The following is a 25,370-nucleotide window of genomic DNA, read 5'->3' on the forward strand; positions in this document are numbered from 1 at the left end:
ACTTCAGAATGTTTTATCAAGTTAATGTTTATGTGACTACATATCCTAAATAATGAAGATTTATCATACGCCCAAAGGAATCTATCCCTACAAAAGACAATGAGTTTTATTAAAACAGAGTTTTCTAGCCAACACATTAGAATCTGGTGTAAAGTTTAAATGACTTGTACTAATATTTTCTATTTAAAAAGGGACAGTTCACTCAAAACTTTTCTTCCTTTAAATTATTCCCAATGATCCATTTTGCCTGCTAGAGTGTATTAAATTGTTTACAAGTAGCTCCTTTACTCCTATTTAAGCATTTGAAATCACCGATTTTGCCTGTGTTATAGCCACCTATACTGAAAGTTTCGATACTGGAGTATAGGCTATTGAATAGCCTAAGTAAACACAGCCAGCAGAAGATGTTACACTCTCAGTGGGCTGCAGGATAGTTAAGCAATAAAATGATAATGTTCCATTGTTATCTCTATGTATTGAGCTTTGGTGTTCCAAACAAATATAATATAAGGAAGCAAGTCTGTGTACACAAACTTATGACATAATGAGATCTGATATCACCTTTAAAGGATTACTTTCTGTTATAAATTTTAAGCCAAACAACTAACATATTAAAGTTAATAAACATTAATTAAAACCTACTGACCTATATTTTATCCAAACCAAAGTTTCATAACGTTATAAAAGTTATATATTTTATTCCCCGATGATGTCACGTTATCCTGCCCACTATTTTCAGCACTGTGTGTTCAAAATACTTAAACCAATGAAATTGTGTTTAAAGCGCCATTTTGAAACCTAGGTATTGTAAACGGATTGGTACAGAGCAAAGGAAACCCACGGAGTGGGTTTGGAAAACAATTAAATTTGCAGACAAGATTTCTGATATACGGTAGAGATATGTTAATGAAATGCTATTGATAAAAAGCGTATTTGGGGTAGTTAGTTAGTAACAGGCATAGAAAATATTTACTTACAGTGGCCCTTTAAGTTCATCCTATTGTAATAGGCTGTGGTTTCAAAGCACAAAACCAGCTACTTCATATACACAAATAAACTTGAAAATGCAATTTCTCAAATATTTTATACCCTGCAGCTGGTATAACAAGTCACTGAAAATACATTAAAGGAAAAACAATTTTACAGTGTACTGTCCGTTTAACATTATCTTATAGCTAGACAGTTAGAGGTGGTTAAAGAGCATCATGGAGAAAAAACATTAAAAACAATTTGAAGTAAAAAGAAACAAAAAACTTTATATTCAGTTTTAAGCTTAATACATTTGCTGGACACACAGCAGTAAATCAGAAAAAACATGATTTACAACTTAGCTGCAATTATGTACACTTGCACAAAAATAAAAACAGATTGGACCCAGGCTGCAGCCTTGAGATGCACAATATTCCAATGGTTAATTGTATTCGGCTTTGAGTAGCTGGTCCGTCCCTTAGGCCCCATACAAAGTAGAGTCATAAATTATTTAACTGGACAAATATCAATATTAATTGATTTGCTCTTCAATTAGGAGGCAGTCCTGCTGTTTGTTATTATTTTATTCCATGCAATATCCTCAAAAAAACCTGAAATTAGATGACCCAGTTATAGCTTTATGTATGGTACTTGAAAAGGGACAGCAAGCATCCATTCTTCCACAAGTGGAACAAACAAGCTACATTATACACATGCCCAAATAATATGGCCGGTAAGCATTTCAGCTTCCCTAACCTAAGGAAGCACAGATAATCTCAAAACCAAGCTTGTTTGTGACACTTGAGAAACTGAACACATCAGATTTCAGCTTTGAGGATTAGCCAGAAACAGAGGTGAAAATTCCAGTGTTCTTAAAGTTCCACCTAAAGTAATAATGTTTGATGTTGGTAAAGTGTCTAAACAACGACTGCACCCTTGACAGAAATGAGGAAGCAGTATTTATATGATGCCCTGTTTGATAATATAGAAGCAGACATACTCAGATTCCCTGCTAATCCTGTACCACTTCTGGAGCAGCAGAGCCCTGCTTTCCCATAAGTCGCATTTGCACAACAAAATGAGAAGCAGGAAAATGGAAAGGAGAAGCAGGAAGGACTAGCACTGAATCCAAGCATTCTGCAAGCTCTAGTATTATGAGCATCAAATTAACATAAATTATTAGATACAAAATTATATTAAGTGAAAATAAAAAGTATTTACTTGAAAAAATTCTGTAATACAATGAAACATTGCTATGTCAATGCTTAACTGCAGCAGTCTGAAAAACAAAATGTAATCCTTTGCCCTGCACTCCCCTCAGGTATTTGATTACACTCAGCGATGCTAGCCCCCTTGTCCATGTAGTTGGTTATTCAGCCAACAATATCCCATACCTCACTCCTTAGATTGTCACCACAGAGCCACATGCAATCACTCTGAAATAAAAAGTGAACTGCAGGCATCTCTTGTGAGATTCTTTGGAGCAGGCGTCATGTTACCTAGTCATAAAGCTAGTCTGCTCTTGGATGTAAAAAAATAAAAATAAATATCAATATGAGGACTGGAGGCTGGCAGCACAGAATGTAAACAGGTAACAGACGGGAGGCTGAACACAGGATATAAAACTTTAAAAACAAACAAACAACAATACAGGTAAGCACTGACATTATAGTAACTGCAATGCATTTAATGAATTGCAGATATTTTTCAAGTTTAATGTCCCTTTTAGATGAAAGGTCAAATCGTTCCAACACAGTAGGCACCACTAGCAGCAAATGAGTAAAGACATAGTATTCTCAATGCCACTCTAGAGAAAGGTGAAACATTCTTTTGGACTCTTTTGAAACAGAGTGATAAGTAATCACTCTCACTTTTCAGAAAAGAAGAAGAGGTTAAGGTGCAATAAACAGACAAAGTTACCCACGAGATAGAAAGATTATTTAAGAACTAACACCCTCCCAGAAACTGAATTTTCTAGGCCTATACTATTCATTAGAAGGGAAAATGTTTATGTTCACTTAAAAATTATACCACTGAGCTGTGTTTTACTATCAAGTATATCTACACACTTCCATAGCTGCCTCTCGTTAATTTTAAAATCCTGTTCTGAATTTGCTATAACAGACAGCTTCAAGCCTTAACATGCTGACTCTGTTACATTGCTACAATTTATAGGATAAATAAGAGAGGGATTAAATTATATGCAGCTACAGGGCACATCACTGCAACTCCATAGCAACAAATAGGTTAACTAACAGCAGAGGCAAATATTGGCTATGTGTAACCATACTCGGCACTGCTATACACAGAAGTGACATATTCAGTCTCCAGGCTGTAAGCTGCTGCTGTATTCACCACCTTTGTCTCTTCAAGCCATTATGGCCGCCACGGTGAGGATGGAAGGGAGCAAAGCGAATCAGATCTGAATGAGCTCATGAGCAGCTCTGGACTGGGTGACTGACCCGCATGCATGCCCAGTAGATGGCGCGACCCATACATAGTAGTGTAAGCAGTATAAGGATAACCCAGGAGGCATAAATTCCAGGTTGTCTTCTTGCCACAATCCAAGTACCAACCTTAGAGTAAAAGAAAGTGTTAAAATACTTGCAGGATTGTTCAAAATGCTTGCAATATCTTCGTAAATATAGGATCTCATAATCATGAACTGTATGTGCTTAATGTAGGTTTATGCAACAGTAAAAATAAGGGATTGCTACAAACATTTAAAAACTTTTTTAACCCCTTCTACAATATGGATGTAGATCTACTTCATGTGGTACATAGTCCACCCATTGTACCGCATAACTTAGATCTACGTCCAAACTGCTAGAAGCCCAAGCAGTCTAGGTTGTCAAGTGAGCTGCTGTTCCTGGGCTTCCAGTATCTGCCTTCACATGGTAAAGCATGATCTGTGCGCCACTACCATATGAAGGAAGATTGTCTGATCACTACAGAGGGTAATCTCTACTCTGCATCAAAAAGTAACCTTACAAGCTAAATGATTAACCCCTTAACCACAAGCAATTTCAAGTAAGGTGCGCAGCTGCAATCAGCAGCATTCTAATTGCCAAAAACCATGACAAAGCAATGCATTTCTGCTATTTCTAAACAAAGGGGATCCAAGAGAAGCTTTTACAACCGTTTGTCATATGACTGCAGTAATTAAGTGTAATACTTTCAGTGAGAAACCTAAAATTTGTAAAAAAAAATTATATGACCATATTTGGTGGCCAAATAGTGGCATCAAAAATACCAAGATCAATACCTTGGGTTATCTAGTTTAAAAATATATAATTTTCATAAGTAAATAAAAAAAAAAAATCAAAATCTCTATTTCTGTTTAAACTGAGTCATACCAAAAATTCTCCAGTAATTAGGGCAGGTTTTTCTCTGAAGTTCCAGGTAGCAAAGGCTTTAACCAAAGCCTGTGAATCAAGTTAAAAACTGTACAAACGTGACATTTTAGTTTTTCTTTCAGAACCAAAGTTCATACACATGGCATGGTTATGTAACTCATTTGTCATTAAAAAGGGACATGAAACGCATTTTTCTTTCTTTCATGATTTAGATAGACTACTATTTTAAACAACTTTCCAATTTACTTCCTTCTCTTAGCACATTTTGTTGAAAAAACAGCAATGCACGTAGGTGAGCCAATAACGAGGCCTACATGTGCAGCTACCAATCTATACAGGTAGCCCTCAGTTTACGCCGGGGTTAGGTTCCAGAAGGAATGGTTGTAAATCAAAACCGTTGTAAATTGAAACCCAGTTTATAATTTAAGTCCATGGGAAGTGAGGGAGTTAAGTTCCAGGCCCCTCTCAAAATTGTCATAAGTAACACCTAATACATTAATTTTAAAGCTTTGAAATGAAGACTTTAAATGTTAAACAGCATTATAAACCTAATAAAATAATCACACAACACAGAATATATAATTAAACTAAGTTCTTTCCATGCATTCCAATCTGGACTGATTTATAGACAGGAAGATCTTGTTCCTTTGAAATCTGCTCGATAGTTCTGGTTCAACTGATTAATTTCGGCTTGCTTGGCTTTGCTGCAACACAAGCAGACAGCTCCACCTACTGGCTATTTTAATGAATGCACTGCTTCTCAATAGCAGTCACATGACTGGAAAAAAGGTTGTTATTCTGAAACGGTGTAAATTGAACCGTTGTAAACCGAGGGCCATCTGTATATGCTTTTCAACAAAGGATACCAAAAGAACAAAACAAATTAGATGATAGAAATAAATTGGAAAGTTGTTTAAAAGTGCATGCTTTCTCTGAATCACAAAAGAAAAGAGAAAAAAAAAAAAGTGTTTCATGTCCTTTTAACAACTCAAAATGGCTGCTGTTGTACAAATCACCTGCTTTCTGTCCTCTGCAGCATTGTGTATACTTTTGTCTATATGGAAAGTGATTATGTGCAAGCTGCATGTAAGAGTAAAGTGTTGTATGCATGCCATGCAGAGAACAACTAAAAAGCAAATATAAAGTTTTTTTTTTATTTCACTAAAACTCATCTTATATAATTGTTTTTTTAAACTTTAGTACAATATATATTAAGATGTTACATGCAAATAAATAAGCAAAAAGCTAAACATTTTTTTTTTTAGATATTTCTAATTATCTCTATCGAAATATGAAGTTTTGACTATTCACATTTCCTAATATGCACTCAGCTATGCATTGCCCAGGTTACAAAAAAGTGGCAGCTTTCCAGGTATAAAAGCAAAAGCCTTGAGTGTTTCTGCTGAAATCTAAGTTTAAGCCCCAGCATATCAGTGTATTTCTAGTATGACGCTTGGATCCAATTCTGTCCTTGTGTTTGCTATTTTTTTTTATTCAAATATGTGTAATAAAAGTTTAATTTTTTTAGATCTCCGATCCATATTTTTTTCTGAATATTTTTGCCAGCTTTTCGGGTTGAGCTTTGCCCTATAGCTAGCAAGGAACTGTTAAAGTTCATACGGATCACATCATATAAACATTTGTTTGATACTGATGAATGCCATTGAAGTTTGGATTGAGGAGACGGAGGCATCCTGTATGTACACCGGGAAGGTTTCCTTGCCGCTGACGGGTGTGGTAACTCTTGCACCCCATATTGTTGGTGCTGGAGCTTTAAGGTGTCTGTTACCCTGGAGATTGAGTGAGTACCCTATGTTGGTGATCATGAGACGGCTTCCTGTTATCCCTGATACAACTTTGGAGATGGAGTGACTACTTCAAGATTAATGTTGTGTGATAATGTTCAGCCACTAAATAACCTGGCTGAAGCATTTAAATTGTACTATTTCCTTATTGGATTTAGTGATACCGCTCCTAAAACTGTACAAGATTGTGAAATGTAAATATTTCACTGAAGTTGTTTCCTTATATATTGACATTTTATAAACCCCCAAGATGGTATACTTGTACCATACAGAGATGCTGATTTATAACTACTCTCCATGTAGACGCTTGACTGATGACAAGGGCACTATGTGTCTGCACCACTAACCAGCTGCCTAAACTCCAAGATCAGCAAACAGTGTGTGCACAAGGATTTCTGATTTAAAAAAAAAAATAGAGCATATATATTGCTCAAGCCTATTTCACATGTAAGTCTCATTAGCAATAATGTATTTCTAAAAAGTTATTTACTTTAATATTTTAATTTCTTTCTTGAAGAGGTCTTTATGCGCATATCATCTGCTCATCTCGAAACCTGTCCACTTGATACTATTCCTTCACAACTTCTTACCTCTCTCTGCTTTTTTAACCCCTACTCTAACTCGCCTCTTTAACCACTGGCACACTTCTCGATACATTCAAGCGTGCGCCAATCACACCAATCCTAACAAAGCCCTGGCTTGAACCCTTCTAACTATCGTCCAGTCTCCTTACTTAGATTTGCCTCCAAATTATTGAAAACGACTACTCTTATAAATCGCCTAACTCAATTTCTCTCAAATAACTCCTTACTTGATCCCCTACAATCTGCTATAAGCTAAAGCAAAGGGACACTATCATTACTAACTCTTCTGGATCTATCCGCTGTTGTCGACACAGTTGACCATCCTCTCCTCTTACAAATTCTACATTGATTTGGTATCCGAGACACAGCCATCTCATGGTTTGCTTCACATCTTTCAGACCGCTCGTTTACCGTTTCCTTTAACAGAATATTCTCTGATCCTTTGCCTCTCTCAGGAGTACCACTAGGATCTTGGCTCCCTTCTATCTATACATTCCTTCTTGGAAAATTATATCCTACTTTGGCTTCCAGTACCACTTACATGCAGATGACACCAAAAGCTATCTTTCCTCTCCTGATATCTCTCTCTTTACTCAACCCGATTACCAACCGTCTCTCTGCAATTTCCTCTTGGATGTCCTCACACTACCTCCAACTCAATGTATCTAAAATTGAGCTGCTTCTTATTCCCCCCCTCTCCGCGACATCCAATACATGACAGCTGTTCTGTCAGTCTCTATACTGGCTCACTGTACACTCTAGAATACAATTAAAAGCACTCAGCCTCACTACCAACTATATTTCCTATCTCAGCTCCAAATAATCATTGAGTTGTCCTCTTTGATCAACCCTCTTATGTCTCTCCACTCCTATTATCTCTACGTCCCTATCTCACCTCCAAGACTTCTCGCGCTGCTCTTGTCATCTGGAACTCTCTACCCCTCTCCATAAGACTGTCTCAAACCTTGTAAAGCTTTAGATCTCTCTACCATCTCTCCTCTGTTTTTCATCCTAACCAAAATAATTCTTGAACTGCCTTGACTCACTGCTGCAACTACAATCCATGTGACAAGCTACCCCAAACCTTATGTATCTGCACCCTCAACCAATAGACTGTAAGCTCTTCAGAGCAGGGCTCTTCTCCTTCTGTACTAGTTTTACTTAGTCTGTATCTTATCACAAATCTTTGTCATTGTATACTCCTTTCTGTACCCAGCGCTATGGAATTGTGTGGCACTATAGAATTAAACAATAATAATAAAAAACATGTCCCTTTAATTAATGTAATGTCTCTCAGTTTATAAGACCAAGAAGCAAAACACTCACCACAAGTCCTGCTGCACCCACAGCCAGTAACAAAGTCAGGACAAAGCAGGATACACATCTTTTTCTAGGATACCTCAGCCCAATGGAGGACCTTTGAAAGTAATAAACAGAATGAGACTTATCCAATTTTTCCCGAATGAATTAACCCAATCATTAAAATACTTACACTCTACGGCAGTGCGGGCAACGAGCCAAAGTCCGGTCTGTAAACTCTGTCCACTGAAAGAAAAGTTAAGGGGAGTGGTGACGAATAAGAAAAATATGTGTAAAGGAAAGAAAGTAAGTATTGGTGCCAAAGATCCCTGCCCAAAACTATCCCCATCATAGTACCAGAAAATTGTTCTGACAATGACCGCAGATCACTCTCACTCCCCTTGGTGGGTGTGGTTCAGGGCTTAGAGGACCAGCGTGCACAGGACCCAAGTTAATGATTCGCTTACTGTTAAGAATAGAGACTTGTTACTCAATCATCCCCAACAATTCATGTAACATTATTCCATTATATATTATTAGTCATCCATAATGATTTAAATTCTTACCAGTATGGTCTGGGGCAGGCTATCCTCTGTGAAGTGACTTTACAGATCAGCAGACAGTTACATGGACAACGCACATATTTCTTCCCTTGTGGGGCATTTTTTATTGGCTGTAGAAAAAAAAATGTTTATAATAAATAATACAGGTATTTCTAACCTTATCCACCGAGTATGAGCATTCTTCTACATTGACTAAAATAAAGGTGGGGTTTTTTCACTTTATGAATAATAAGTTGCCTTGCTCCCTACAATAATATACTTTTTTCCCCATTATCATTACTCCCTAATATTAAAGGTTGCTTCTTTGCATCTCATGCCACAGTCTTAGCCCCTTCTTACCGTAGCCTCGTTACACACTCCACATTTAACCACATGTTGATGCATTTTTCCCTCCACATTAATGAGCGATTGGCAGACTCTGCAGTTTATCATCGGTGGAGAGCCACTATCCGGGCTTGTTAGAGGGGAATAGGGAGGGGGATCTTCACCATGCAAAACAGAGCTATGAGCAGCAGGAAACACTGAAAAGCCTGTTGAGCAAACAGAAAATTGTCAGGTATGGGCACAAATATAAAACACTAAGCAGGCATATGTTATTTTAGGAGCTAATTGTGAATATCCTTTAAGACAAAATGTATAACACATCCCAGAAAGCCATGCTTCCTTAAATGTTACTCCCACTGCTAACTTTTTTTTTTATTTAGAATATATATATATATATATATATATATATATATATATATATATATATATATATATATATATATATATATATATATATATATATATATATATAAACCAAATGAAGATGCACTCTCAGCAAAGTAAATTTAGGTATTTGTCACTTAACCAAGTTGTTGTGCAGACACCAGAGGGTACAAGTATATAGACACAGCTATGGATCTACTTTGGCATATTCACATTTTTGACGATGACTGGTAATTCTTACAATCTGTATTCCGGTCTTGATAGATTTGTATATTCGTTGCCATGGCAACTCACGCTATATACACGGCACCATGATAGACTGCAGGAGTAATACATTTTGAGTATGCACATTGGTCTTTCAACATGACACATGCTTTATCCTTTAATGGGGGTGCTTTACAAGGGTTATGTACATTTTATAGGAATATATGTTTTTTCACTGATGATATGGCATTCCCTCCCGGAAGTGACATATGCATTACTTCCGGTTTGACGGATCTGTGGAACGCAAGCAGCGTTCCAGACCGGAGCTTTTTGGCGCCACTGTTTGATTGAGGTATGGTTTGAATTGTTATCTTAAACACTATATAAGTTTGGTTGTGTTCACTATTGTTTATGCTGACGAAGGGGACCTGATCCACGAAAACGTTCCACAAATAAAGTAATCTTTACTTTGCTGTTAAAAGTCCTGAGAGTGCATCTTCATTTGGTTCCTATACTGTTTTCAAGTCTGCACCCAGGTGCATGCCCACCTGTGGGAACAAGTTGGTATTTGGAGATATAGATATAATATATATATATATATATATATATATATATATATATATATATATATATATATATATATATATATATATATATATATATATACACACACACACACATATATATATATATATACACACACACACACACACACACACACACACACACACAAAGATTTCTTTTTTACCGTAAACTAAATTCTAGGCCCAACATTTAAATTATATATTTGTCCTCTTAGGAGCAAAAAATGCTTATACATAAAACAGAATGTAAGCAGGAAGTAAACAATTTAAACCATTTAAAATGTATGAAGCACCCATACACAGACTATAATTACAGAGGATTTAAATCCTACCCATTCAGCATAATTGTTGTGACACTTTGTAATGTCTTACATAAATATTTCTCTTCTAATTTAGGGATCTACAAATCATTTTTCACTCAACATTGCAAATATGCTGCTTAATAAACTACCTCAAAGATTTAAAGCAGTAGTCTCAAAGTATTGGCCCCAGGGCCATATGTGGCCCTTAAGATAGTTTCATCAAGGTAAATCATTAAAAAAAAATAGGGTTCTAAGAGGTGTAAATAGTTGATATTCTATATAGGCACTCACAAGATAAATATAAAGAAACATTTCCCATTGTAGATTCCCACCATGCACTGCTAGGGTAAATGTCATTTTTTACCTTGTTATACATTTCCATAATTATCACTTCACTTGGCAATCACAAGATACATATAGACAACTGTGTATGACTATTGCAAGCTACAACTCCCACCATTCACCATTACTTGGGAAAATGTCACTTCCAGTTCTTAATATATCCAGTTCCGGAGCACTTACTTGGTTGAAGTGCCCCCCCCCCCCCCATGGGAAAACAACATTTGGCCAGTGGCCCCCCAATACATTGAGCTTGATAGCCCTGATTTAAAGAGACAGTGTACTCTATTGCACAAAAAGATCATCCTTTTATTACTCATTCCTCAGTTTTGCATAACATCTATGATTACCATGTATCTAAGCCTCTGCAGACTTCCCCTCTTATCTCAGTTCTTTTGACAAACTTGTATTTTAACCAATCAGCGCAGACTCATAAATGGGAGTGAGCACAATGGTAACTATATGGCACACCTGAACTAGTGTAGTCTATCAAAAACTGCCAAAATGCACTGCGATATGAGGCAGCCTTCAAGAGCTTAGAAATTAGCATATGAGCCTACTACCTCAGTGTATCTTCAACAAGGAATACCAAGAGAACAAAGCGAATTTGATGATAAAAGTAAATTGGAAAGTTTATAAACAACTTTTACTTAAAGGGATACTAAACCCAAAAATGTTCTTTCATGATTCAGATAGAGAATACAATTTTAAACAACATTCCAATTTACTTCTATTATCTAATTTGCTTCATTATGTAGATATCCTTTGATGAAGAAATAGCGATGCACATGGGTGAGCCAATCAGATGAGGCATCTATGTGCTGCAACCAATCAGCAGCTACTGAGCCTATCTAGATATGCTTTTCAGCAAAGTATATCAAGAGAATGAAGCAAATTAGACAATAGAAGTAAATTAGAAATTTGTTTAAAATGGCATGCTCTTTCTAAATCACGAAAGAAAACATTTGGGTTTAATGTCCCTTTAAGTTAGGTCTGTCATTTTTACTCTGCTAGAAATACATACTGCAAAATAAAGTTTTAGTCATTTTAGAAATGTTATCCATATCTACAATACAACATTCATATTTGTTTGCATCTAAATATATAAAATCCATTATTATTTGCCATGTAAGGTATAATATATATATATATATATATATATATATATACACATACATGTAGACCCCCTCCATAAATGTAGCCAACCCATCAGTTTCTCCCCACTTCTCTCACAGCCAATAAAATACATGCCCCACAATAAAAAGGCGGTTTTATTTACGAAAAACACGCCCTCAATACATGGGCCAAATAGCAAATGTAATGAATATGTAATGAGATGGGCTTGGGTCTCGTCATGAATAAAACCATATGGGGAGGAGACTTACCCTGCGGCTTGTTGCTGGGGGCTGGCCCAGAACCACCATACGGAGGAGCTGAGGGGAGCACACTGCCCGGAGAAGGAGCCCCAGGTCCAAGACCTGCACCCATTCCTCCCCCATCACTAAGGTCTGAGAGGAGCGGGGAGCGCTCTCCGTCCGCCATGTCCTGCGCTCCCGCTATACACCGGCGACTAAGCTTCTGCTGCTACCTAGTACCTCTACTGTCTGCTGACGCACCTCACAATGCGCCTGCGCGGAACGCATGCGCAGAATCACTGTAAACCTAGAGACCATCTCTACGCATGTGCTGACCCTGACTGGCAAACCTAATCGTCACGTGCATTTACATCTTGGGATCGAGCGCATCATAATTTCACGTGATGCTTTGTATTGCAACTTTACTTCCGTGTTATTATAGAGGCTATGGATTTGGCTATGCCAGTCCTTATGCTGATACAGTGTTTCACATTATTTCTAAATACAATACTAGTTGCTATGAAAATTAGACGGCATGCATTGTTATTAACCCCTTAGTGACCAGACCAGTTTTCAATGTTCTTACCCTTAAAGGGACAGTACACTGTAGAATTGTTTTTCCATTAATGTATTTTCAATGACTTGTTTTATAAGCTGCAGAGTATACAACATTTGAGAAATTGCATTTTCAAAATTATTTGTGTATATGAAGTAGCTGGTTTTGTGATTTGAACCCACAGTCTATTACAATGGGTTGAGTTTCAGGTAATATCATATCTCATTATGTTATCACTTTGTGTACACAGACTTGCTTCCTTATCTTATATTTGTCCGGAACACCAAAGTTCAATACATAGACAGAACAATGGAAACTTATCATTTTATTACTTTACTATCTTGCAGCCCACTGAGAGTGTAACTTCTGCTGGCTGTGTTTACTTAGCATATATTAAATATAGGTGTCTATACCACAGGCGAAGTCAGCTATTTTAAATGCTGAAATAGGAGTAAAGGATAGGGTGACCAGACGTTCCCAATTTTAGGGGACAGCCCCCGAAATTGAGTCTGTCCCCGGAAAAATTATGTCCCGGAAATGTCCCCGGCTCCTGTTGAACTGTCCCACGCTCTTGTTATACTGCAGCCAAGGGCTTGGAGGAAGTGATCGTCCTGATAACGTCACTTTGTCCCAGTGTATGGCAGGCAGTGTGCAGGTCAGGAGGGAAGAGCTTGTGTATTTGTGTATATGTATGCTTGTGCATGTGTGTATATGTATGCCTGTGTGTGTGTATGTGTGTGTGTATATATATATATATATATATATATATATATATATATATATATGTGTGTGTATATGTATGCTTGTGTCTGTGTATTTGTATACGTGTGTGTGTGTGTGTATATCTATGCTTGTGTGTTTGTGTATATATGTATGCTTGTATGTGTGTGTGTGTGTATATGTATGCTTGTGAGCGTATGTGTGTATATGTATGCTTGTGAGCGTATGTGTGTATATGTATGCTTGTGTGCGTATGTGTGTATATGTATGCTTGTGTGCATATGTGTATATATGTATGCTTGTGTGTGTGTGTGTATATGTATGCTTGTTTCGTATGTGTATATATGTATGCTTGTGTGTGTGTATATGTATGCTTGTTTCGTATGTGTATATATGTATGCTTGTGTGTGTGTGTGTGTGTATATGTATGCTTGTGTGCGTATGTGTGTATATGTATGCTTGTGTGCGTATGTGTATATATGTATGCTTGTGTGCGTATGTGTATATATGTATGCTTGTATGTGTGTGTGTGTATATGAATGCTTTGTGTGCGTATGTGTATATATGTATGCTTGTATGTGTGTGTGTGTGTGTGTGTGTGTATATGTATGCTTGTGTGCGTATGTGTATATATGTATGCTTGTATGTATGTGTGTGTGTGTATATTTCAATTATAAGGGCATGGCCACCTAGAGGTGGATATGTCCAAAAAAAGTATGCTTTTATGCACTGATTAAATTGTAGGCTTCATAGTGAAAAAGAATAAAAAAAATAAGAAATAACTTTTATTCAGAATTTATTAAAAGACAGCAGGTATTGAAGGTATCTTACTGCCTACTAGCAAATTAAAAACTCTTCTGCTGTGTATATGAATCCATTATATATATATATATATATATATATATATATATATATATATATATATATATATATATATATGACACTGTTAAGGATACATGAATATCGGTTAGTTCTGATAATGACTTACTAGTCTTTATATATCATGGATGTACTATGATCCAGGATTTGCTGGTATTATATAACTTAGCCTCCCTTTGGGCTTGTATACCACTTGACCTAGATCTATTATCCATACTTCTAAATATAATAATCCGGGACCAATAAGAAAGTCCTATAATAGCAAAGAGTAACTCTATATAACCTGAGATTAGGGAAGTTTATTCAGTAATGGTATATCAAATTACCCCAGTACCAATACTTGTAAATTAGGTGAACTCTGCTCAGGTTATAGATAAGAATATGTTCCCAGGTATGTAGCTTCACAATACGCGACAGGGATTTATACTTATGGCAGCAGCAAAATTATGTAATTTAAATGATCAACAGACCAAAATATTAGTACAGTGTCAGCTCTCCTAAGTAGTTGTTGGTCTATAACGTGAGTGTTTCTATGTTATTCGTAAACTGTATTTTCTATCCCGTATATAACAGGATTTTGCAAGATAAATATTAGAATTATTCACAGGCGAAAATACATATTGTCATATAAAGTTGATACTCAAATTTTCTATATAATCTCTAGCAAGCTTGCTAGCTCAATATAATAAAAATTATATTATGCCCAATAAGATTGTATCCACTTAGATATATGTCTCTTATGTCAGGCAATATTTAGTCTCTATGTTGTATAGCAGCTGTTAGAATCACTAGCAGTTTAGAAACCTACCCGCTTTCTTAGTATATTTTAAGCTGTACAGGGAGTGCAGAATTATTAGGCAAATGAGTATTTTGACCACATCATCCTCTTTATGCATGTTGTCTTACTCCAAGCTGTATAGGCTCAAAAGCCTACTACCAATTAAGCATATTAGGTGATGTACATCTCTGTAATGAGAAGGGGTGTGGTCTAATGACATCAATACCCTATATCAGGTGTGCATAATTATTAGGCAACTTCCTTTCCTTTGGCAAAATGGGTCAAAAGAAGGACTTGACAGGCTCAGAAAAGTCAAAAATAGTGAGATATCTTGCAGAGGGATGCAGCACTCTTAAAATTGCAAAGCTTCTGAAGCGTGATCATCGAACAATCAAGCGTTTCATTCAAAATAGTCAACAGGGTCGCAAGAAGCGTGTGGAAAAACCAAGGCGCAAAATAACTGCCCATGAACTGAGAAAAGTCAAGCGTGCAGCTGCCAAGATGCCACTTGCCACCAGTTTGGCCATATTTCAGAGCTGCAACATCACTGGAGTGCCCAAAAGCACAAGGTGTGCAATACTCAGAGACATGGCCAAGGTAAGAAAGGCTGAAAGACGACCACCACTGAACAAGACACACAAGCTGAAACGTCAAGACTGGGCCAAGAAATATCTCAAGACTGATTTTTCTAAGGTTTTATGGACTGATGAAATGAGAGTGAGTCTTGATGGGCCAGATGGATGGGCCCGTGGCTGGATTGGTAAAGGGCAGAGAGCTCCAGTCCGACTCAGACGCCAGCAAGGTGGAGGTGGAGTACTGGTTTGGGCTGGTATCATCAAAGATGAGCTTGTGGGGCCTTTTCGGGTTGAGGATGGAGTCAAGCTCAACTCCCAGTCCTACTGCCAGTTTCTGGAAGACACCTTCTTCAAGCAGTGGTACAGGAAGAAGTCTGCATCCTTCAAGAAAAACATGATTTTCATGCAGGACAATGCTCCATCACACGCGTCCAAGTACTCCACAGCGTGGCTGGCAAGAAAGGGTATAAAAGAAGAAAATCTAATGACATGGCCTCCTTGTTCACCTGATCTGAACCCCATTGAGAACCTGTGGTCCATCATCAAATGTGAGATTTACAAGGAGGGAAAACAGTACACCTCTCTGAACAGTGTCTGGGAGGCTGTGGTTGCTGCTGCACGCAATGTTGATGGTGAACAGATCAAAACACTGACAGAATCCATGGATGGCAGGCTTTTGAGTGTCCTTGCAAAGAAAGGTGGCTATATTGGTCACTGATTTGTTTTTGTTTTGTTTTTGAATGTCAGAAATGTATATTTGTGAATTTTGAGATGTTATATTGGTTTCACTGGTAAAAATAAATAATTGAAATGGGTATATATTTGTTTTTTGTTAAGTTGCCTAATAATTATGCACAGTAATAGTCACCTGCACACACAGATATCCCCCTAAAATAGCTATAACTAAAAACTACTTCCAAAACTATTCAGCTTTGATATTAATGAGTTTTTTGGGTTCATTGAGAACATGGTTGTTGTTCAATAATAAAATTAATCCACAAAAATACAACTTGCCTAATAATTCTGCACTCCCTGTATATTGTGTTATTCAAACATCGCAATCGTGAAAGCAGTGTGATAATTTACAGGTAGGTATTACAGGAATTAATTGCTATATCGCCAATGCTTAGTGTGGTATATATCTCATAACTGGCCTGCTAATTAAATGTATTTTGAATTGAATATTGTATAATACAATCAACAGTATTAATTTGGGTGTTGTGTGATAATTAACCAGTATTCCTTTCTTCTGGTATTGAGTCAATACTGATTTCTCCAAATATCTGTAGTGCCTGTTAAATGGATATCACTGAATTATGTGTTGCCTCATGCAACCAACTGTCTGCTAATAGCTATATGATTTGTCGACCAAAATGACTGGATTCCAATACTGTGTATATAGATCTTAAGTTATCAAAAAGTCTGTTCTACTGTCGGATTCGGTAAAGTTATGCTATATATTGCGTAACGCAACCAACATTATTAGTCCAGACATAAAGTTAAGCTTAGAAATAGAGTTATGGTTTGTATATGAACCCCTGAGTAGTTGCACAGTAACGATGAGTATCTCTGCCATAAGCGTACATCCTGGATAAAAGTACATCCATGATATATAAAGACTAGTAAGTCATTATCAGAACTAACCGATATTAAAGTATCCTTAACTGTGTCTATATTTATAATGGATTGATTCATATACACAGCAGAAGTGTTTTTAATTTGCTAGTAGGCAGCAAGATACCTTCAATACCTGCTGTCTTTTAATAAATTCTGCATAAATGTTATTTTTTACTTTTTGTTTCTTTTTCACTATGAAGCCAACAATTTAATCAGTGCATAAAAGCATACTTTTCTTGGACAAATCCACCCCTAGGTGGCCATGTCCTTATAATTTAAATTTAGCGTTTATGCTTAAGTACTGCTCCTTTAAGTGACCGACATATATATTATATACAGACAAGGCCCTTTAGAAGTGAGACTACCTCTTATATATTACTTTTGTTCTTTTCTTGTTTTATATAAGTATGTGTGTGTACATGTATGCTTGTGTGTGTGTGTGTATATATGTATGCTTGTGTGTGTATGTGTATATATGTATGCTTATGTATGCTTGTGTGTGTACACACATGCGTGTATGTGTAGGCCAGTGAGGTAGCTCAGTTGGTAAATGCTCGGACTACAAAAAAGCCTCCAAGGTCACAGGTTCAAATCCCAGCAGCCCTTCATCCTGCTGAGGTTAATAAAGTGAGTACCATTAAATTGGGTAATAATAACAGCTATTACTATTCAGCCGAGAGCGAGCGCTGAAAAAGCACTTTGAGTCCCACTGGGAGAAAGGCGCTATATAAATACTAAATATTATTATGCTTGTGTGTGTGTGAGAGTATATGTGAAAAATAACATATAAACCCATACTAAATACACTGCATATATAATTTGAGGAAAATATGCTAATAAAATACGCCTAGATTACGAGTCTTGCGTTAGCCTTAGAAAGCAGCGTTGAGAGGTCCCAATGCTGCTTTTTAACCCCCGCTGGTATTACAAATCTGGCCGGTACAGGTGTACCGCTCACTTTTTTTCCGCGACTCAAACATACCGCAAATCCCCTTACGTCAATTGCGTATCCTATCTTTTCAATGGGATTTTCCTAACGCAGGTATTACAAGTCTTGGAAAAAGTGAGCGGTACAGCCTCTCATGTCAAGACTGATACCGCATTTAAAAGTCAGTAGTTAAGAGTTTTATGGGCTAACGCCGTAACATAAAACTCTTAACTAAAGTGCTAAAATGTACACTAACACCCATAAACTACCTATTAACCCCTAAACTGAGTCCCCCCACATCGCAAACACTAAAATAAAAAAATGTAACCCCTAATCTGCCGACCGGACATCGCCGCCACTGTAATAAATATATTAACCCCTAAACCGCCGCACTCCCGCCTCGCAAATACTAGTGACATTTTATTAACCCCTAATCTCCCGTCCCTAACATCGCCGACACCTACCTACATTTATTAACCCCTAATCTCCCGTCCCTAACATCGCCGACACCTACCTACATTTATTAACCCCTAATCTGCCGCCCACAACGTCACCGCTACTATATTAAATATATTAACCCCTAAACCTAAGTCTAACCCTAACACCCCCCTAACTTAAATATTATTTAAATAAATATAAATAAAATTACTACAATTAATTAAATTACTCCTATTTAAAACTAAATACTTACCTGTTAAATAAACCCTAAGATAGCTACAATATAACTAATAATTACATTGTAGTCATCTTAGGGTTTATTTTTATTTTACAGGGAAGTTTGTATTTATTTTAACTAGGTACAATAGTTATTAAATAGTTATTAACTATTAAATAACTACCTAGCTAAAATAAAGACAAATTTACCTGTAAAATAAAACCTAACCTAAGTTACAATTACACCTAACACTACACTATAATTAAATGACTTCCCTAAATTAACTACAATTAATTACAGTTAAATTAAATAAACTAAAGTACGAAAAACAACAAACACTAAATTACAGAAATTAAAAAAATAATTACAATTTTTTAAAACTAATTACACCTAATCTAATCCCCCTAATAAAATAAAAAAGCCCCCCAAAATAATAAAAATCCCTACCCTATACTAAATTACAAATAGCCCTTAAAAGGGCCTTTTGCAGGGCATTGCCCCAAAGTAATCAGCTCTTTTACCTGTAAAAAAATACAATACCCCCCAACATTAAAACCCACCACCCACACACCCAAACCTACTCTAAAACCCACCCAATCCCCCATTAATAAAACCTAACACTAACCCCTTGAAGATCACCCTACCTTGAGACGTCTTCACCCAACCGGGCAGAAGTGGTCCTCCAGACGGCCAGAAGTCTTCATCCGATCCGGGCAGAAGAGGACCTCCAGAAGTCTTGATCCAGGCGGCATCTTCTATCTTCATCCATCCGGAGCGGAGCGGGTCCATCTTCAATCCAGCCGACGCGGAGCATCCTCTTCAAACGAAGTCCAACTGAAGAATGAAGGTTCCTTTAAGTGACGTCATCCAAGATGGCGTCCCTTCAATTCCGATTGGCTGATAGAATTCTATAGAATAGGAAAAATCCTATTGGCTGATGCAATCAGCCAATAGAATTGAAGTTCAATCCTATTGGCTTATCCAATCAGCCAATAGGATTGAGCTTGCATTCTATTGGCTGTTCCAATCAGCCAATAGAATGCAAGCTCAATTCTATTGGCTAATTGCATCAGCCAATAGGATTTTTCCTACCTTAATTCCGATTGGCTGATAGAATTCTATCAGCCAATCGGAATTAAGGTTGGAAAAATCCTATTGGCTGATGCAATTAGCCAATAGAATTGAGCTTGCATTCTATTGGCTGATTGGAACAGCCAATAGAATGCAAGCTCAATCCTATTGGCTGATTGGATAAGCCAATAGGATTGAACTTCAATTCTATTGGCTGATTGCATCAGCCAATAGGATTTTTCCTATTCTATAGAATTCTATCAGCCAATCGGAATTGAAGGGACGCCATCTTGGATGACGTCACTTAAAGGATCCTTCATTCTTCAGTTGGACTTCGTTTGAAGAGGATGCTCGCGTCGGCTGGATTGAAGATGGACCCGCTCTGCTCCGGATGGATGAAGATAGAAGATGACGTCTGGATGAAGTCTTCTGCCCGTCTGGAGGTCCTCTTCTGCCCGGATCGGATGAAGACTTCTGGCCGTCTGGAGGACCACTTCTGCCAGGTTGGGTGAAGACGTCTCAAGATAGGGTGATCTTCAAGGGGTTAGTGATAGGTTTTATTAAGGGGGGATTGAGTGGGTTTTATAGCAGGGTTGGGTGTGTGGGTGGTGGGTTTTAATGTTGGGGGGGTATTGTAATTTTTTTTACAGGTAAAAGAGCTGATTACATTGGTGCAATGCCCTGCAAAAGGCCCTTTTTTAAGGGCTATTTGTAATTTAGTATAGGGTAGGGATTTTTATTATTTTGGGGGGGCTTTTCATTTTATTAGGGGGATTAGATTGTGTAATTAGTTTTAAAAAATTGTAATTATTTTTTTATTTTCTGTAATTTAGTGTTTGTTGTTTTTCGTACTTTAGTTTATTTAATTTAATTGTAGTTAATTTAGGGAATTAATTTAATTATAGTGTAGTGTTAGGTGTAATTGTAACTTAGGTTAGGGTTTATTTTACAGGTAAATTTGTCTTTATTTTAGCTAGGTAGTTATTAAATAGTTAATAACCATTTAATAACTATTTTGTAACTATTCTACCTAGTTAAAATAAATACAAAGTTGCCTGTAAAATAAAAATAAAACCGAAGCTAGCTACAATGTAAGTATTAGTTATATTGTAGCTAGATTAGGGTTTATTTTATAGGTAAGTATTTAGTTTTAAATATGATTAATTTATTTAATTGTAGTAATTTTATTTAGATTATATTTAAATTAGGGGGGGGGGGGTGTTTGTGTTAGGGTTAGACTTAGGTTTAGGGGTTAATAACTTTATTATAGTGGCGGCGACATTGGGGGCGGCAGAGTAGGGGTTAATAAATATAATGTAGGGTTCGGCGATGTTGGGGTCAGCAGATTAGGGGTTCATAGGTATAATGTAGGTGGCGGCGGTGTCCGGAGTGGCAGATTAGGGGTTAATAATATAATGTAGGTGGCGACGATGTCTGGGGCGGCAGATTAGGGGTTAATAAGTGTAAGATTAGGGGTGTTTAGACTCGGGGTTCATGTTAGGGTGTTAGGTGTAGATATAAAAAGTATTTTCCCATAGGAAACAATGGGGCTGCTGAACGCTGCTTTTTTGCAGGTGTTTTTTTTTCAGCCGGCTCAGCCCCATTGTTTCCTATGGGGAAATCGTGCACAAGCACGTTTAGCCAGCTCACCGCTACCGTAAGCAGCTCTGGTATTGAGGTGAGATGTGGAGCTAAATTTTGCTCTCTGCTCACTTTTCAAGCCTTACCGACAAAAACTCGTAATCTAGCCGATAGTTTTTTACCATTTGCCAATAAAAAAAAAATGTCCCCGGATTTCATTTTAAAAATCTGGTCACCTTAGTAAAGGAGCTACTTGTAAGCAATTTAATACACTCTAGCAGGTAAAGTGGATTATTGGGATTAATTTAAAGGGGATAATTTTTTGGGTTAAACTGTCCCTTTCAGGACTAGGGCTATTTTCTGCTGTGTTTGAGTTGTATTATGCCCAGCTGTGAAGGGGTTAATTAGGTAGCTTGTAGGGTTAATTTTAGTGTAGTGTAGTAGACAACCCAAGTATTAATCTAGGCCCATTTTGGTACATTTCATACCACCATTTCACCGCCAAATGCAATCAAATAAAAAAAAAAAGTTAACTTTTTCACTAACTTTAGGTTTCTCACTGAAATTATTTACAAACAGCTTGTGCAATTATGGCACAAATGGTTGTAAATGCTTATCTGGGATCCCCATATGTTCAGAAATAGCAGACATATATGGCTTTGGCATTGCTTTTTGGTAATTAGAAGGCCGCTAAATGCCGCTCTGCACCACACTTGTATTATGCCCAGCAGTTAAGGGGTTAATTAGGTAAAACTTGTAGGGTTATTTTTAGCTTTAGTGTAGAGATCAGCCTCCTACCTGACACATCGCAACCCATGATCCCTCCCTGGCCCCCAACAAACAGCTCTCTTCCCTCCCCCACCTCACAATTGTCACCGCCATCATAAGTACTGGCAGTATAAAAATAATGGTGTGTTTTTTTTTTAATATATATATTTATTTATTTTTATTTATTTTTTAACAATTTTTATTGAAGTCGTACTCAAATACAATATAAAAAGAGTGTCCCAACACAGTTACAGAAAATACATATACAGTATTATTAGATAGATGGAAATTATATATACAAATGTTTCAAGCATTATTATACATTTGGGCAATCCATAGTGAGACTTCAGTTTTATAATAAAGACAATAAGATAACGAAAACAAAAGTGATCCTCTCTGAGCTGTGTAGAAAATAAATTAGAGTATCTGTTCAGATTAAATTAAGGCTAGGGAGGAATTAGCTTTATAGTTTTATGGGGGGAGGGGATGCAGCGGGCAAGAGCCGCTCGAAATAGGGTAGGAAAAGGGAAAGAGGGATAGTTTAATAATATGAACCGGTTTTCTTAGGGAAAGTAATTGAGGGTAGATGTAACAACTGGAGATTGTCAACAGGGGACCTAGTCCAATAAGGTTGGCTATGTGGGGTCGTGGGGGCCAAGGAAGAGTATGTAGAGGCGGGAATTTGACGACAGGGGTGAATCTTGCTCGGTACAAAATATCTAACAAAATATCTAGGTTAAGCCATACAGGGCGTAAGAGGGAGGGAATACAACGTAGCAAGCTGCTGAGTAGAGCAAAAATTCCTCAATGAGGATACAGAGTTGTTCTAAAACTTGTAAATACCTTATAGTGGGCTATGTTTCTAAAACATTCTTAAGAGTAAAAAATATAGCTGAGAGGGGGTTCCTATGATAATGTAGAGCTAGCTTAACTTGGTATGTAGTAACCGAGGGGTGGAGCCTAAGTATGGGTAAGGAATTGACCTGATATGACTATAGAGAGGAATAGGTACAGCACATTAAAGATAGATTTATGGGAACTAAAACAAAGGTCAAATGAGTAACAAATACCATAGACTAAAAATTTGAGGTACTAGATGAGGATAATTTCCCAAGATAATCAGAGGCTATATTTAGGTTGAATGAGTAGGACCTTGGGATAGGGTGTTATGCAATGGGTACTCTATGCAATACCTGTAGGAAAAATATAACATTAAGTGTGCAAGTCAACCAACAAACCTGTTATGGTAACATATAAAGTAAACATAATAAAAGTGTCTATAAATCCTCGTTAAGGGAAAAACACCTAGGAAAATAAGCATAAGGAGTGCTGGAGTGAGAGTTATATAAAAAACAACAAGTAATGTGACATTTTAGATCAATACAAGATTCTGCTATAAGTCTATGCAGGGATTATCTGAATGCAACACATTACCGTGCAGATTTACCTAGGTATCTAGCTTCTGGTATAGAATCTATGCTAAATGTTTGCTATGATCTTCCGGTAAGGTTTTTTTTTTTTTTGTTGTTGTTTTTTTTTTGTGGGCTAAACACCTACACTATATTTTAAGTATATGCGTGAGGTAATGGCGTTTCATGAATAAGCCTCCATATAAACTGCACTAAGGAAACTAGAGACCTAACATCTTACAATATAAAACAGTGGTTACCCGCTCTGCAGCCCCGCAAGTGACTCAAATAAAGGCATTAAGAGGAGAGTAAATAACTGTTACATTGTTCCTTAGCTTTCTAACGTGGGGTTGTAGGTATAGGGAATGTAATAAAGCTAACAGTATAACTATAGGCAACCTACTGTCCAGACCCATATTTCAAACTGTTACGTTGTCATGAGTGGCTTTACAGTCTTGTCACGTCAATATGAGGGGGACAGGTAAGGGTCGACCTTGTGGTATCCGAGCTAGAGGATCAGGGACCCGCTATGGGGAAGCACCGTTCATCCGATGCCAGTCCGTATGTAGAGGTAGGTGTAGGAGCGTGTATGCAAAATAGGCTCCATCTTCAAATGCCCAAAGAGCTGAGGTAGACAGGGGAACGAAGAGGATTCACCCGGAGACTCCATCAGGACAGTCAAAAGATAGCGTGCTCTAGAGCGTTGCAGGAACTGGCCCAGTTGCGACTTACTCCTCAATGACCGTGTCTCCAGGGGATCCGGTATCCACTCGGCAGTATCGGGTAAGTCTTCTCTGGTTGGGCGGGTACCGGCTTCATGTTTAGGCTGAGTCAGGATCTTCACAGTAGTCCCAGTGGGCTCCTTCAAACTATCAGCTCTATCCCCACAGGGAAGGGAGTCTCTATGGACAACTCCTTCTAGATGTTCCATCGTAGCGGGTAGGGTCTTACTCGTATTTATGTTTACGTTTTCTTGCTCTGCGCTGGGTCTCTCTAATCTCAGATCCATTCGTAGAGAGGCGAGGTGGCTGTCCATTTTAAGAGCGAGTAGATGTAAGAGGGCTTGAATATCTTCCTCCAAGTAGAGCAGTCGTTCTGGCTGGCTGTTATTAAGTCGCTACAGTTACTCCTCCCGGCTTCTCAAAGGTGCCCCTGGGTGTGTTAGAGTTCAAAGTATAAGCTCTCTACCCGGAAAGCAAGGAACCGGTGGGGGGAAGATAATAGAAAAGTTATATAGGCCGCAGCCTGCCATCTGAGTCATCTAGGATCTCCGTTTGAGGGAAAGTAAATAAAAGAGTCATCACTTGATCGCTAGTCCCTTCTTTGATAATAAAAAAGATAATATTGCCAGGTATAGGTTGTAGATTATCCAGATATTGAGGGTTAACAGCAGAGCTACCAAAAAACACGTCTGGCCATGGCTGCAGCTTAGACACGCCCCCTAATATATATATTTTATCTTTAGTGTGGGATCCCCCATTACCCCCAACCTCCCTGATCCCCCCCCCCCCAAACAGCTCTCTAAGCTTTCCCCCTCGACCTATTGGCCGCCATCTTAGGTACTGGCAGCTGTCTGCCAGTACCCAGTTTACTACAAAATTTGCCATTTTTGTCTAAAAAATAAAATAAAAACCCACATTTCTGTTGTGTAGCTGCCCACCCTTAATACCCTACCCACCCTCCAAGATCCCTTCCCCTCCCTTCTTTTTCTCGGACTGTACTGTTACTGAATGTACAGTCCGAGTCGCACGCTCCAGGAAACAGA

General features: G+C 37.7%; 1 protein-coding gene across 1 annotated transcript; it reads right to left on the reverse strand.

Moving 5' to 3' along the window:
• Positions 1-1,236: 1,236 nt before the first annotated feature.
• Positions 1,237-12,320, reverse strand: PIP4P1 (phosphatidylinositol-4,5-bisphosphate 4-phosphatase 1). The gene is made up of 7 exons (XM_053702243.1): positions 12,099-12,320; positions 8,916-9,106; positions 8,580-8,686; positions 8,371-8,479; positions 8,207-8,259; positions 8,041-8,131; positions 1,237-3,545 (listed from the first exon to the last, which is right to left on the reverse strand). Exons 1-7 carry the CDS (start codon positions 12,253-12,255, stop codon positions 3,402-3,404), a joined length of 852 nt encoding a protein of 283 aa, XP_053558218.1. The 5' UTR covers positions 12,256-12,320; the 3' UTR covers positions 1,237-3,401.
• Between the last annotated feature and the right edge of the window lie 13,050 nt (positions 12,321-25,370).

This window comes from Bombina bombina, chromosome 2, assembly GCF_027579735.1.
Source record: "Bombina bombina isolate aBomBom1 chromosome 2, aBomBom1.pri, whole genome shotgun sequence".
In the NCBI taxonomy this organism is placed as follows: domain Eukaryota; kingdom Metazoa; phylum Chordata; class Amphibia; order Anura; family Bombinatoridae; genus Bombina; species Bombina bombina.

Coding starts and splice junctions, on each gene's coding strand:
- PIP4P1 (XM_053702243.1), bottom strand. CDS start 12,255: ATGGCGGACGGAGAGCGCTCCCCGCTCCTCTCAGACCTTAGTGATGGG. Junction 8,480..8,579: donor GCCTGCCCCAGACCATACTG/GTAAGAATTTAA, acceptor TATTCTTAACAG/TAAGCGAATCATTAACTTGG. Junction 8,132..8,206: donor TGCCCGCACTGCCGTAGAGT/GTAAGTATTTTA, acceptor TTACTTTCAAAG/GTCCTCCATTGGGCTGAGGT.